The 15,868-nt window shown below is 40.1% G+C and overlaps 1 protein-coding gene across 3 annotated transcripts in view; it reads right to left on the bottom strand.

The window, feature by feature from the left end:
• Window positions 1–6,190: 6,190 nt before the first annotated feature.
• Window positions 6,191–15,868, bottom strand: part of LOC108717776 (atlastin-2-like) — a 46,104-nt gene continuing 36,426 nt past the window's right edge. For 2 of the 3 annotated variants that reach the window (XM_018265121.2, XM_041564357.1), the window contains 6 exons: window positions 14,718–14,856; window positions 13,408–13,535; window positions 12,325–12,381; window positions 12,177–12,248; window positions 11,289–11,720; window positions 6,191–7,333 (listed from right to left, as the gene is read on the bottom strand). In XM_018265121.2, the coding sequence (XP_018120610.1) occupies window positions 7,214–7,333; window positions 11,289–11,720; window positions 12,177–12,248; window positions 12,325–12,381; window positions 13,408–13,535; window positions 14,718–14,856 (948 nt within the window). In that variant the 3' untranslated portion in view covers window positions 6,191–7,213. Of the gene's footprint in view, window positions 7,334–7,929; window positions 8,038–8,132; window positions 8,148–11,288; window positions 11,721–12,176; window positions 12,249–12,324; window positions 12,382–13,407; window positions 13,536–14,717; window positions 14,857–15,868 lie in introns of all 3 variants that reach the window. The other variant, XM_018265122.2, reaches the window with a different exon arrangement.

A 15,868-nucleotide genomic window follows, 5' to 3' on the forward strand; every position in this document is an offset into this window, starting at 1 on the left:
ACTGTGGAATGCAAAGCCATATTGGATTTTTTTATATGAGACAAACATAGGGAGGGGAAAGATGAGAAGAATGGTATTCTGCCTGTAGTTAAGGGAAAGTATTCTACCCATTTATACATTCATCTTACTGCAATGTTAATGGAGTACTAATAGGCCATTTCAACAGTCATTATATTGCCATGTTTGTGGTTGATATGCAGATTATCCATTTTCTGTAGCAATTATACCGGCGCATCTTTGGTTAATATGTCGAATATCCATTTTCTGTAGCAATTCTACTGACTTGTCTTATCTTACTAGCACAGGGGTTAAAATGTCCATTATCTATTTTATTTAGCGATTATACTGGGTCATCTGGGGTTATTATACTTGTTATACGTTTTCTATATTAATTAAACTAGTGTGTTTGGGGTAAGTTCTGGTAAAATAAGTGTGGTATTTAGGGTTGTGTCCACAAAGTGCATGTGACTAAAAAATTGTGCAATGCTGTGGACAGAGCAAAAGAAAAATCCAAGAGCTGCAAAGTAGTTTTCTGTTCTGTTCTGCTTATGATTAAGGGCACTTCCGCCCGAAACGCGTCAAGCAGCGTGTGTAGCGTGTTTTCTTTTTAAACTATGGACAAATAAATGTTTACGATGTTTTAAAATTGGAGTGCGGAACCGCTTCTTCTTATCCTCTGTTCCGTTATATTAGACATCCAGTCACTCCAGCCTTTATACATTACATTTTTGGCTAACTAACTATATTAGAATCATTTTTTATTTTGCACAACCTATCTATTTACCCAGTTTTTATTTTTTTACACCGAACAAACCGCCACTTCTAAGCAACTTTTCAATTGGTCTTCATTATTTATTTTAATAAATAATAATGGCGCTGTTGTTACAAAATTCACTGATGTTGACAGTACATGAATCTTTTAATATCTTGGAATTTTAAAAAAATAAATAATGAATGTACATTGCAAAAGTGCTTAGAACAGCACCCTCGTCAATTTTACATTCACTTATTTTAAAGGTTTACTTATCCTTTAAAGGGGTTGTTCACCTTTGAGATTACTTTTAGTATGAAGTAGAGAGTGATATTCTGAGACAATTTGCAATTGGTTTTCATTTTCTATTATTGAAGGTTTTTGATTTATTTAGCTTTTTATTCAGCAGCTCTTCAATTTGCATATTAACCAATCTGGTAACTAGGGTCCAAGTAACCATAGCAACCATGCATTGATTTGAAAAAGAGACTGGAATATGAATAGGAGAGGCCCGAATAGAAGGATCAGTAATAAACGACGCCCATTTAAAAGCTGCACAGAAAAAAATCAAATAAATATAAATCTATAAAAAATAAATAATGAAAAAAATTTAAAAGTTGCTTAGAAATGTCCGTTCTATTACATATTAAAAGTTACCTTAAAGGTGAACTACCCCTTTAATTCTGGAAAATGGATTCCATACCTGTAATGTTTTCTAGAGATGCAGACTATATATATATATTTATTGTGTCTTTTAGGGCACTATAGTTTCCAGGTGTAACTGGCTATATAATTAACTATGGATATATAGGTACACAAGTCAACACCTCATTTGTTCTTTGGGAACATATAGAACCATAGTGATCTGACTTCTCTATTTTTAAATAGTTTACAAATGTTACAAAGTTTAATAAACTATATGTAAAATAGAAAGTGTACATTTTTATTTATTTAAGGGATAAGAAAATGGATTGCAGAAATACCACTAGAAAGGAAATTGTTTTAGAGAATTTTAATTGGATGGCAGCAAATATGAGTGGACTGACTGTACTGACTGTACTCTACTCCTTGGCCCTATATAAGAGTCTGACATGAGGTGCATGGAATTAATAAGTACAGACCGGCCCTGTTCTTATGACCACAGGTGGTTAGTCCTGGGACCTACTGCAGCTTGTGTTTGCCGCTACTCTCTACCCTGTCTGTCTGAATGATATACAAGTCAGGGAACATTTGAAGCAACGTAGCGGGTTCTTCACAGTCAGGACAGTGAGGTTGTGGAATGCACTGCCGGGTGATGTTGTGATGCTGATCCATTTAATGCCTTTAAGAATGGCTTGGATGATTTCTTGGACAGAAATAATATCAAAGGCTATTGTGATGCTAACCTCTATAGTTAGTATAGGTATGGGTATATAGTATTTATGTGAAAGTAGGGAGGGGTGTGTGTATGGATGCTGGTTTTTTTTTTGGAGGGGTTGAACTTGATGGACTTTGTCTTCAATCTGACGCGACTATGTAACTATGTCCTTAATTGCACACATAACGGCATTTGTCATCTGTTTGGCCCAAAAAAAAGGCTAAACAGCAGAATAATCTGTAACATAGCACCTGAAACCATTTTCAGATTTGGCCTTGTGCTTCCAATGCCTTGGTTTATCCTGAGGACATTATCAAAATGCCACATTTGACCTACTCCAGTGGTCAGGGGTCAGAACTAGGGGTAGTCAGAAGAGGCATGGGCTTAGGGCACAAAACCTTGGGGGCACCAGGAATGTACCTTCCCTGTCATCTACCCCTAGTCCGGCAGTGTTACCTCACTGATGGGGCCAAGCTCGTTCCTGCTGATGCGCACACACCCCATCGTACGGCCAATGGCAAGGTCGTGTGCGGAGGAGCAGAGGGGCGATGCCATCGGCCTGGTTGCCTGGGGTGCCCAGCGGGAATGGCCAGGCACTGTTAGTGATGAGCAAATAACATGGAAGTCATTTAGATGTTTTTTCCATAAATCTTGAAAAATTCAGGGTTTTTTTCCCCACTAAAAATTCAGATTTTATAAAACACACACATTTTTTGGGTTTTTGGCATTCAGAATTTAGTAAATAATGGTGGATCGGATAGTGAGAGTAACCCATCTTTATTATGTGTAAATGCTTTTAAATTGCTCAAGTGCAAACGCATCACACATGGTTTTTAACATGCCCAGTCTCTCTGCTGGTGCATCTAGTTAGGCACCACTGCTGGGACTCTATGACATACTTACGGAGTTTACTGGTTGGTGCAACCCTGACTGCCACTGATAATCTTCCTTTATTGATTGTGTGACATGTCAGTGCAGCCAATGCTCCTTCTCCAGGCACATGCAGTATACATACACTCTGTTTCCACTGGTAGCTATGTGTGTTCATATAAAAACAATGTATTATTATTGACCAACCCCCCCTCCTTCAACATACAAAAACTGATGGACTAAACTTCTGCTGCTCCAAGCCTGGACAGAAGAAACAGTTCATTTTTAAACCTATAAAGCCCTCCCCTTCCTGGCTCACACTGCCTCACAGTAGTCTTTTCTTCTGTCCCAGCCTGGGAGCAGCAGCAGGAACTTTTCCCTGAAAGAATGTTCATTTGCTGGATATTACATTAGATTACCGAGCACAGTTCTTGTGCAGGTTGCTCTCTCTGCTCCTTGAGTGACAGCTGCATTGTCTGGGAGGGGACCCTTTGTGGCCGTGGTATCCTGATGCTTGAGCGGCTTCTGCGTGATTAGCGATTCATCAGGAGTTTGACGCAGTGGAGAAGTTATATCCTTTCGCAGGTGACATGTTTGAGATCTGGAATACACCTCCTTCTGTTGACGCTCCAGTTGCTATACTTTCTAGAAGAACAGCCTTGCCGATAGATAATGTCTCCTCCTTAAAACACCCATATGGATCGCAGAATGGAGTCGGAGTTGAAATAGTGCTACATTTAATCCAGAACAACTTGTAAACCAACAGTGGCTCTATTTTTAGTCACAAAAGCACTTTCTCTCTGGGCCAAGAACCTAACTTTTGTCTTCAAGCCTCTTTGGACCTTATTCAGCCTTCAGTACGTTCTATGTCCTTCGGAGTAGCAGCCCGAAGAGCCCTATGGCTAAGATCTTGCCTCTAAAAATTCTCTCTGCAAGATGCCATATGAAGGACGGAGGCTGTTCGGAAAAGCTCTAGACGACATCATATCTAAGTCGTCTGGTGGGAAAAGTACTTTTCTTCCCCAATCTAAACGATTTAGAAATAATTCCAAAAAGCAAGTCTACTGTCTCCTCTAGAAGAAGAGATGAGCCAAGATCTTTCAGATATGGAAGAGAGTATAGAACCTCTCTGCCTGGCATTCAGGACAAAGCTTCCTTTAATCTAGGGCTAAGCTTTCAAGATCTCCTAGACCCTCCACTCAATCCATCCTCTCTTCAGAGCAAGGTTATTCTCTTTTCGGGAGATTTTGGTGAAGGAAGTTCAATACTCTTGGGCTAAATATAAATCAGAGGCTATTGCCTAGAGTTTCAGCTAAAGCTTGCTTTAGATAATTTTGTCCATCAACTCTTGCTAAAACAGCAATTGCTGTAGTTTCATCCGAGAAGGAGAGAAGTTTTTATTCTACTCTTTTTCTAGTTACCAAAACTACAGACGACTTGCATCCTATTCTAGACCTCAGAAAGATGAAAACATTTGAAAAAAAACAAACATTCAAGATGGAAATGATTTCAACAATGAAAGCTGTCATTTGTCCAGAAGACTGGTTAGTGTCTCTGGACATGAAGGACACTTATTTACATGTCCCTATAGCCCTGGAACACCAGAGGTTTCTTTGTTTCTCTCTTCAGAATTAGTACTACCAATTTTGCTGTCTTCCATTTGGTCTGGCCACCTCTCCCAGAACATTTACCAAAGTCCTGGTGGTAATAATAGCCAAATTGAGGCAAGAGAACATATAGATCTATCATTACTTAGAAGACCTACGCCTTGTGGCAAGAGTTCGGTGTACTCTACAAACCAATCACAGAAAGGCAAAAGACGTTTTAGAGAGGATCGATTTGCTCATAAATGTGCAAAAGATTCAGATGGTTCCATCTCAGAGGATGATATATTTGGGAGCCCAAATAGATACTCTTCTTGGCATGATTTATCTTCCAGTTCAGAAGATCCATCATTTTGTCTACCAGGTGACTCCATTCTCGGAGAAGGCATTCACATCAGCCAGGAAATTCATGAGTCTCCTGGGTCCCTTGTTTCCAGCTGTCTTTCCTGAGGCAATGGTGACTCAGAACTGGTCAGACATGATTCAGATTACCCAGGGCTGCAAGAAAAATCTAGCAAGGTGGACAGTTCACAGCAATCTCTGGACAGGTTTTCCTCTCGAGGAACCATCATGGATAAAGATATTCGCAGATGGCTCAGGTCTAGGTTGGAGAGCACATCTCCTAGATCTACATGCACAGGGGACATGGTCCAGGACCCCTTCCAATGTTCTGGAGCTCAGAGTGATTTTCCAGGCTCTTCAGTCTCTCGAGAAAAAAAGTAGCTCTTATACCGATCATCAGTTGCCTTCCAAAAGTTGTCTCAAAATTTCATGTACTGTAAATGAGCCTATTGCTTTACTGGTCTTTGAGCTGCCTCCATCTTTCTATGAAGAGTTATATACTTTGGATGTTAAGAGATATTTGGAAATTTACATTAAAAGAACAGAGGATATCAGAAAATCCAGGATGTTATTTGTTATTCCTTTAGGAAGATGAAAGGGAGAACTAGCTTCTAGGTCCACTTTAAGTTCTTGGATAATTTAAACCATATCCAAAGCCTATCAACAACAGAGCCTTACTTGAGGGAGCTAAGGCACATTGCACACAAGGTGTAGTGGCCTCTTGGGCATCACTCCTCTGAAGCAATGTAAATCAGCAACCTGGTTACTCCTAATACCTTCATCAAACATTACAGAATAGATGTTTTGTCTTCCTCACAAACTCAGTTTAGGCAAACCATTCTTTTGTCTGCACGTTTTGCAAAATAAATAATTAGCATAAAACTGTTCTTCCTTCCTTTTTCTTGATTGCTTGGGTAGAACTCCTCCGTTTTTTGATGTTGGCCGGGGGATGGCCAAGAAAAGACAAAATTAACATACTTACCGAAATGTTCTTTTCCTGTCCATCCTCCCCGTCAACATATCAACCCTGTATGTCTTTGTAATTGACTACTGTGAGCCAGGAAGGGGAGGGCTTTATAAGTTTAAAAATGAACTTTCTTCTGTCCAGGCTGGGAGCAGCAGGAGTTTAACCCATCAGTTTTTCTATGTTGACAGGGAGGATGGCCAGGAAAAGAACATTTCAGTAAGTTTTCTTATATCCCAATCACTTCCCAATTAACCTCCATATTAATCATCCTTCCCAAGAAAGACCAATACACTGGCTTCTATGTGCCATATATACAACAGATTTTTAATTATACTGAAAATAAATTACAGGAAACAGCTTTAAATTTAGAACCAAACAAATCTCCACAACAAAAATGCTCAATGATTTCTTCTCCTCCCCCCCCCCCACACAGGGAGTGAGACAGCAGTGTTCAGGGCAGGGAAATATCACAAATATATCAAAATGGCAGATTTATGCATTCACACTTTACAGGAGCCACAGATATTCCCGACATCGGGACTTTACTTACTACGGGATTTGGCATGGACTACAAAAACTTGATACAAAATTGGTATTTATAGTATTTATATGTCATATACATGCCCTATCTGATCTTGTGTAGAAAATAACTAAACGCTGTACATACGATCTGAACTTCTAGAGCTTTAGGCAATTATTTTGGATGGACTGGTTCCCTATCCCTCCCACCCACCCCAATAAAATTAAGGTTACTTTACATATACATAAAGGCTAAACGGGAGAAACAAGCAAAAACCCAAAACATGACAGCGCCTCCCCATGATATGCACCTATGTTATGGCAGGTGTGAGGATAAGAAAGGCAATGTATATTCAGTAATGCCTCAAGCCTTTATAGACATACTGGATAAGGAAAGGCTCGTTTGCACCGTTAAAAGGCAGTGAATTAACCAGAAGATTTTAATCCCCACTGAAAAGCTGTGTGACAATCCTCAATAAATACTATGGTATAGACAACTAAAATCAAACTGGACACTACATTCAGATAAAAGGGTTTCCTTCAGACGGTTTTATGGAGGAGAAAGTAGGCAGTGGACATGGTACAGTAAGAATGTGCTAGGGGGCTCTTACCCATGATAGTCCTAATAGTTAAGTTTTGTGTGGTTCAATCTTGGGAGACGTGTTTAAAACTGATTGGCAGCATTCCGATAGGCCAAGTTATTCTGGGTCTACAGTCATCGTAAACTTTGGTTTATTTGTATTTAATAAAGTTCTCATGGTACAAACACGCAGAGGGGTGGGGGAAGATGGAAATATGGATTGTCAGTTTGTCTTTAGCCGGGCAGCTTGGGTCACTTGATTTGTAAGACCTGCCTTGATGGAGTTTCTCACAGTTTGTCTTATGTTATCCTCCATCAAGTTATCGCCTAGTGGCTTCAGTAGCTGCAGCATGGAAAGATGGAAAAGAAAAAAAATGAAAAGACAGTCAGAAGGAGACAAACACATGCAAAAAACTGAATATACATGGAGATAGTCATGGAAAACAAAACACTGATATATGGCATGGAAAACAGTTGAACCTATGAGAGTGAGCCTTTCTTTTGCTTATTTACAGATGCATCTCTATTAGTCTCTATTAGTGTCTAGGCCAGTGATCACCAACCAGTAGCTCGTGAGCAACATGATGCTCCCCAACCCCTTGGATGTTGCTCTCAGTGGCCTCAAAGCAGGAGCTTATTTTTGAATTCCAGCCTTGGAGGCAAGTTTTGGTTGGATAAAAACCAGGTGTACTGCCAAACAGAGCCTCGGTGTTGGTTGACAATCCACATAGGGGCTACCAAATGGCCAATCACAGCACTTATTTGGCATCCCAAGAACATTTTTTCATGCTTGTGTTGCTCCCCAACTCCTTTTACTTCTGAATGTTGCTCACGAGTTCAAAAAGTTCGGGATCCCTGGTCTAGGCAATAAGCAATAAGCCGGCGCAAGGATCAGCTCGTATAAACACACATTGGAGAGAAAGAAAAGAGCAGAAGTACTGTTTAGCATTTCTTGCTGTTATTGTTTGTTGATATCCGGTGTCTCTTTAATGATGTGAGAGCCAGGCGAGGCAGCCGTTTGCAAACTTCATACAGTTTGGAAAACACCTAGAACATGGAGCGGGTGGTTAGGAACAAAGAGTCAGAACACAGAGCTTGGATAAAGAACAGAGGAAGGGCTGTTATTGGCCAGGAAAGCTCACCTTCTTCGGACTCCTCTGCAGCCAAGGAAAGAAAAGGCAAAAAAATGAAAAGAGAAATAAAGGAGAGAGGGGAGATATTGTACACAGTGTTACTGACACAACCAAGAGAATGAGTGTGTGTGTCTGGGAGTTACATACAGCGCTATACTGATTAACATTAGCTTGTCTCATATGGGCCATATTTTGCTCTTTCTGATGGACCAGCACAGAAATATTGCTACAGAGTCACACATGGATGGGCAAACTGCAGTGATTGAACCAAATTATACTATTTGGCCATTTGAATTTGGCAACTCGTCCATCCAATTAACCTTGGAACCAAAATGTCATGGAGTTAAACATAAATGGCCAGGGTGGAGTAAGTTTTAGTTGGAAAAGCTCAAGATAAAAAAAAGAAGCGAAGACAGTGACAAAGCTGGTTCCGCCTATCTGGGGCGACATAACGATGTACCATTCCATGCAGAGGAGCATCTGAAGGGCCCAAGGTTTAAGTAATAATAAACTTGTGTGCATTTATTATGCTCCACTGGTAGAGTTGCCAACCGGCCGGTATTACAAATTTACCGGCAATGCAGTTGCCGGTAATTTGTAATACCCTTTAAAAAAAAAAAGCCCCTGGCCTGCCCCCAATTTGCACAGAACTTATTTTTTGTAGTGCTGTGGACATCTCTGCAATGTCGCTCCGCCCCTTTTGCGGCACATCACGTAGCTCCGCCCCTTTTGCATCACGGACCACCCCCTTTTGGTGCCCGTCCCCCACTGGCCGGTAATATCTTTTAGTAAAGGTGGCAACCCTATCCACTGGGGGCAAGCTGCTGGGTATTCTCAAACTATTACTGGGCAATGCATGAAGTGTCCGTTTTGTAGTATCTGGATGCGCCAATGTCATATGATTCTTACCCAACAAATACTCGTATTTGAGCAATATTTGCTCAAATGATTCCTCTATCTTATCATACAAGGTGATCAATTTATTATATCAAAACACCTGGTTTCTCTAGGTGACCACTAGATGGCTTTGGGAAATTGCCTATGAGGCCAGGGATTGGTGGGATCCACTTCCCCAACACAGTCTGTAGTGGACAGTAAAGCAAATCCATATCTAATAATGTTAAGAGATAACATTTCAAATCTGATCAGTTCAGGCTGTGCCCTATATTACTGGTCCTATGGGTATCAATCTATTAGGGGGAAACCACATTTAAATTACAATTTATTAAACTATAGATATATGTTCCATTTCCATTAGGGATGCACCGAATCCACTAGTTTGGATTCAGCCGAACCCCCGAATCCTTTGTGAAAGATTCGCCAAATAACAAACCGAATCCTGATTTGCATATGCAAAATAGGGGTGGGAAGGGAAAAACATCTTAGACGTCCTTGTTTTGTGACAAAAGGTCACGTGATTTCCCTCCCCGCCCCTAATTTGCATATGCAAATTCGGTTCGGCCAGGAAGAAGGATTCGGCCAAATCCGAATCCTGCTGAAAAGGGCTGAATCCCGAACCGAATCCTGGATTTGGTGCATCCCTAATTTCCATTGATCCTTTTTTTCTAGTCTGCAGTTTAAAATGCTGTCTGCTGTCTGGTTGCAGGTATTTCTGAAAAAGAAAGACTGAGTACTGTCGTCTAATGTGAACTTGTACTTTAACTGTACCTGGCCTGCACATTGGAAGTTACACAATGCCTGTGCTCTTGAAATGATGGACTACAAAGAGATATCACTGACCTGGACGAAGAAAAATGGAGGGATGCTCTTAAGCCTGTCACAGAGCTATCCATCTCTATCAGGGACAGGTTCATACAAACACAATTCCTAAACAGAGCCTATTTAACCCCTTATCACCTGGCAAAAATGTATGGAACAGTATCAGAGTGCGTTACCTACAGCTCCTATTCTATGCCAAAAATGCCATATTAATGCATTGGAAATCCCTCAACCCCCCCCCCCCCTTATAGGGATACTGTCATGGGAAAAAATTTTTTTTTCAAAATGAACAAGTTAATAGTGCTGCTCCAGCAGAATTCTGCACTGAAATCCATTTCCCAAAAGAGCAAACAGATTTTTTTATATTCAATTTTGAAATCTGACATGGGGCTAGACATATTGTCAATTTCCCAGCTGCCCCCAGTCATGTGACTTGTGCTCTGATAAACTTCAATCACTCTTTACTGCTGTACTGCAAGTTGGAGTGATATCACCCCCCTCCCTTTTCCCCCCCAGCAGCCAAACAAAAGAACAATGGGAAGGTAACCAGATAACAGCTCCCTAACACAAGGTAACAGCTGCCTGGTAGATCTAAGAACAACACTCAATAGTAAAAACCCATGTCTCACTGAGACACATTCAGAAGGAAAAACAGCAGCCTGCCAGAAAGCATTTCTCTCCTAAAGTGCAGGCACAAGTCACATGACATGGGGCAGCTGGGAAATTGACAATATGTTTAGCCCCATGTCAGATTTCAAAATCGAATATAAAAAAATCTGGTTGCTCTTCTGAAAAAATGGATTTCAGTGCAGAATTCTGCTGGAGTAGCACTATTAATGATGCGTTTTGAAAAAAACATGTTTTCTGATGACAGGATCCCTTTAAATACAGTATTGGCAAAAACTGATAAATGAAAACCAAAAACTAAGCTATCTGGCTAGAGCTTGCCCAGGAAAATTTGAAGATATCTGGGGTACCTGTCTAAATATTCAAACAACTAAGTACATCTAAACCCATGTAATGTATATGATGACATGTACCCTTATTTCACCTCCCATCTCTACCCTCTCTCTTCTTTCCTCTATATTTTCTGTTGGTTTTGTAAATGTTTAAATGGAAAACAAAAACTTAAAAAAAAAAAGATGGACTACACTGAAATGATCCAAAAATGAATTATATTAATGTTATATAACCCATATATATGGATGATTAATATGAGGGGTGTGCCGTTTCATGGAGCTGGCCATAACCACAGGTATAGTCGGTACCATTCAAAAGAAAGAAAAAAACATCTTGTGTCCCATTGCACTCACATACCAACTTACCTTTGATACGAGCGGGACATTTAAGAAACCAGTAATGGATTAATGCGATGTAGGGGAAATAGAAAATATAAGAAAAGGAAATAGATTAACTGCAAGTAAATAAGCAACAATCAATACCAACCTGTTCCCATATAATCTCAGCAATTTGATCTATAAGTGTTCCAAGTTCTCTGAACTCTCCCGAGTACTTGACGTAGGCCCAGGTACAGAACGACAAAAGTGCTAATCCCATAATTAAATTGCAGATGGTGGCTATTGAGTTTATTCCAATGAAGCCAGTCAGCCCTGAGATAATGTACATTGCAAACATGACAGCAAAAAGCGTGGCGGGAGTACGAGCAGCATAAAAGATGTTTTTGCCATCGTTGTGCTTTAAGAAGTTTGCATAGGACTCCTCTAACTCCACCTCTAATTGCTCCTGATACCGACGGCAGAACTCCTCGCCTCCCATCTTTTTCACTGAGCGGAACTGCTTTATGCAGCTTTCTTTCAGGTCCAAGTGCTTCCTCTCTAGGTCTGAAGGTGCTATGTATGGTTTATCTCCGCCACAAACCTGTCGGACACAGGAAAAGTTACTTTTTATATTCTAACGAGTGCCCCTTTCAAACAGTGTGTCTCTCCTATGCTGATCAATGCATATTTTACAAAGAGGATGCAACCTAGTGCTGCGGTGCCTCTGCATTTAGTTGTACATTATCTACAGACGAGTGGCATGAGACACAGAGGGAAATAAAAATGATGCTGAGAGGGATTAGGCGATTCCTGTGGTCTTTGCAAATATGCCAGTTTGCAGTTAAGTTGGTTACTGTTACAACACATTCCACCTAGTGGCAAAATGAAGAATCTGCATTTGTGGAAAGAACTCGTACCAATCTTAGGAAATTTTCAACACAAATAACATTGAAGTGTTCAGGCACAACTACCCATGGGGGTGAAAAATTCTGCATAGTGGGTTAAACGCATGGCGATTCTAATGGACGACCAGCAATTTTAATAGGCAGACACAAACCTGCTCCATGGATCTACTGTACATGTCTTTTGCTCCAGCAACAGCAGCCATGTTGTTCGCTTCTGCAGTAGCCTACAGAAGAAACACATTCACTAAGTGTTGATAGTTCAAAAACTTCCTCTTGAATTCATGTAATGCTTAGACATACCTGCAGCATGGACTTGGGATGAGGCAGCTCTTCTCCTTGATAGATTTTGATGTAAGCCTTTGGAGGGAAAATTAACCAGAGTTATACTCCACTTGATACCTCCAGTACTTTACGGATAAACATATTCATTTAAGAACTTTAAATTCTAGGGAAGCCTTCTGGATATTCAAATTAAATACATGCGCCCCTACGGGCCTAAACTCTAGGTGGTGCGTTTCATACATAGTTAGATTTATACTTGAATTTATTTGTCCCTACCAAACTTTTTAACCTATGCCCAGGAGTTTGTTACTTAACATTCGTCTTTCTCGATTCTTTTAATCTTGGTCAAATTCAATAGGTTTTGATACACAATAATCAATTACCTTTACAGGTCATTTTGTTGGGGGGGTTTGTTGGGGGTTCCCTCTGTCACATAATTTTTGTTTTGATTGGGTTTTATCATACTATGTTTTATTTTACTATGTATTTTGTTACTTGTCCTATAGATGGCACTGTTATGGAATGTATAAAAGGGTAACTCACTGCCATCTCGTTTTGCCTATGATTAAGGGGTGTTCCGGAAACACGTTATGCGTCTTGTGCACTCTAGCGAACTTAATTTACTTTTACTTCTAGAGGCGGCGTGCCATCCATTTACTCATATATTGTATGCTACAGTGGAGGAGTTCTGCATGATCACGGGCACATATGGTCCTCATTTGTCTCTCCTGGGCACATTGGAAGGGGAGTTTGGGTGAGTCTGTACCCTACTAAACATATTAAGCTTTGATAAAACCTGAACAAGAGGGACACCCTTGACTACACAAATAGGTGTTTAATTGGCTTACGGGACCATTCATTTATTTAATAAGGTGTGTGTACAGTATATACAAACACACACCTTATTTTTGAATAATGATGTGCTCTGTTGTGTTGCTTAGAATAATAAACGTTGCCACTTCATAGACAGATATGCAAATTACACCTCGAGCGCTGTCTTGCCCTTGAGACAAATAATGAATGCTTTAATTCCCTACAACAAAACTAAGGCAAATAATAGATCTTTCAAAAAGGTTACCAGAACGAAACCCACTGTTTTACCTTAAAGTATTCTAGAAGATCTCGACAAGTCACTTTAGAGCCACTTATTTCTTTTTCCACCAAGTTCTCTGGAGCGAGCAGCAAGGGCACCAGCTCATGCAGTTCCGTTTTGAACTCGTCATCAATTTCTATTTGCCAACAGAAAAAATAAAAATGGAAATTGCTCATTGACAGATTTAATACAGTTAAGATTTCACCGCTCACCCATTTGTAGACACTTAATGCACTAGTGGTGCTGGTCTCCTGTATACCCGACAAGATCCTCACATTGAGTATGCGCAGTTGGGAAGCTTACACCATTTATTGTAACAACCTAAGTTTTTCTCGACTCATTACTTAACCATTTTCAAGTGATGTCAGTCCTTCCAGCTGAACTGCACTTGGAGAATTGAGAATTTAACTTGCGGAATCTTCATGCCATCTTCACGAAGCTAGGATTAGGATTGGCACTGAATTCTCCACCAAATCTCAACTCTAAACATCAAGTAAGGGTGGAATATAATGTGGAATTTACCTTAAAGGGATACTGTCATGGGATTTTTTTTTTTTAAATGAATCAGTTAATAGCGCTGCTTCAGCAGAACTCTGCACTGAAATCTATTTCTCAAAAGAGCAAACAGATTTTTTTATATTCAATTTTGAAATCTGACATGGGGCTAGACATTTTGAAAATTTCCCAGCTGCCCCAAGTCATGTGACTTGTGCTCTGATAAACTTCAATCACTCTTTACTGCTGTACTGCAAGTTAGAGTGATATCACCCCCCTCCCTTTTCCCCCCCAGCAGCCAAACAAAAGAACAATGGGAAGGTAACCAGATAACAGCTCCCTAACACAAGATAACAGCTGCCTGGTAGATCTAAGAACAGGACTCAATAGTAAAAACCCATGTCCCACTGAGACACATTCAGTTACATTGAGAAGGAAAAACAGCAGCCTGCCAGAAAGCATTTCTCTCCTAAAGTGCAGGCACAAGTCACATGACTGGGGGCAGCTTGGAAATTGACAAAATGTCTATCCCCATGTCAGATTTTAAAATTGAATATAAAAAAATCTGTTTGCACTTTTGAGAAATGGATTTCAGTGCAGAATTCTGCTGGAGCAGCACTATTAACCGATTCATTTTGAAATTTTTTTTTTCCCATGACAGTTAATTAGTGGGGGCTTAGTTCTGTTAAACAGATATACTTCTCAAACTCATTTGTGTCAGCAAGCAATGGTGGGGAATGTAGAGACAACTGGGAAAGTATACTGTCTTATAATTGTTATAAAATGAAAAGAGAGAACATTCTTCAATCATACAAAGTATTACCTACTAATTTGCCATCAAAATATGGATTTGTTGCAACTTTAAGTCCAGGGTGTGGCAAGAGGAAGCAGCCGATGTTGGTGAAACAAGAGTGTATATGCTTCCTGACATTCTGTAACTCTTCGTGCTGGTTCTGCTTCACCTACAGAGTTAACAGAAATTGCACTCATTTACAGCAAATCAGAAAAAAGCAGAAAATCAGCCCAATAGCAAAGAAAACTTGTCAAATGGAACAGGCAGTGTACTCAATGAAATATAGTCTGCTAAGTAATTGTTTTGGACAGTACTGGTATTTAACACAAACTGTATTATTATTTCTGGTGACATTTTTCATTTAGTGGTGATATGGACTATGGGTTACACCCGCTTATCTATATTGTTTAAATGAAGCCATAATCAACTGCAGCAGAAATGTCTGTATTCTCAATGGAAATGGCCGCATGGTGAGAGCATTACATGAAATCAGTATCATTGAGAAGCAGCTAGTTTGATCAATACTGTCCTCCAAGCTCGCTTTTAACCTTTCATTTAGTGCCTGCTGCATGGTAGTTCTGAGCCCGTGCTCTAGGTTTCAGCATATACAGATATATTGCATTTTATTGCTGACATGAAAAGGGCAGTTCTTTTAATACTTTCAGCGCACTGCACTTGTTCAGGACAGGAGATAAGCACTTGCCTGTGTCAGGACTAAAACCCTCCTCACCCTGACATATATATATATATCTTCAAGTGGACCTGTCACCCAGACACAAAAATCTGTATAGTAAAAGTCCTTTTCAAACTAAACATGAAATCCAATTTCTATTTTTTATTAAAGCATTCATAGCTGTTATAAGCTCATTTAAAATTCTAAGCTCATTTAAAATTCTCAGCTGTCAATCAAATATTGTCTGCCACTCCTCTATGCCAGTGGCATAGAGGCGGGGCAGACAATTACTTTCACTTTCCATTCAGCACTTCCTAGATGTCACTGCTCTCCACACATTCCCCCGTTCTCTTCACCATTTAATTGTATAACCAGGGCATCGGGATGGACATCTTGGTGCACAAACAAGATTTTGAGATGATACGAGGCTTGTCTTAATAACAGTGTCCACAAAATGGCTGCTGCCTGCTTGCTGTAATTTTGAAATCCCAGACTGAAGGAAGCAAGA

The sequence above is a fragment of the Xenopus laevis genome, chromosome 5S (assembly GCF_017654675.1).
Source record: "Xenopus laevis strain J_2021 chromosome 5S, Xenopus_laevis_v10.1, whole genome shotgun sequence".
NCBI classification, from domain to species: domain Eukaryota; kingdom Metazoa; phylum Chordata; class Amphibia; order Anura; family Pipidae; genus Xenopus; species Xenopus laevis.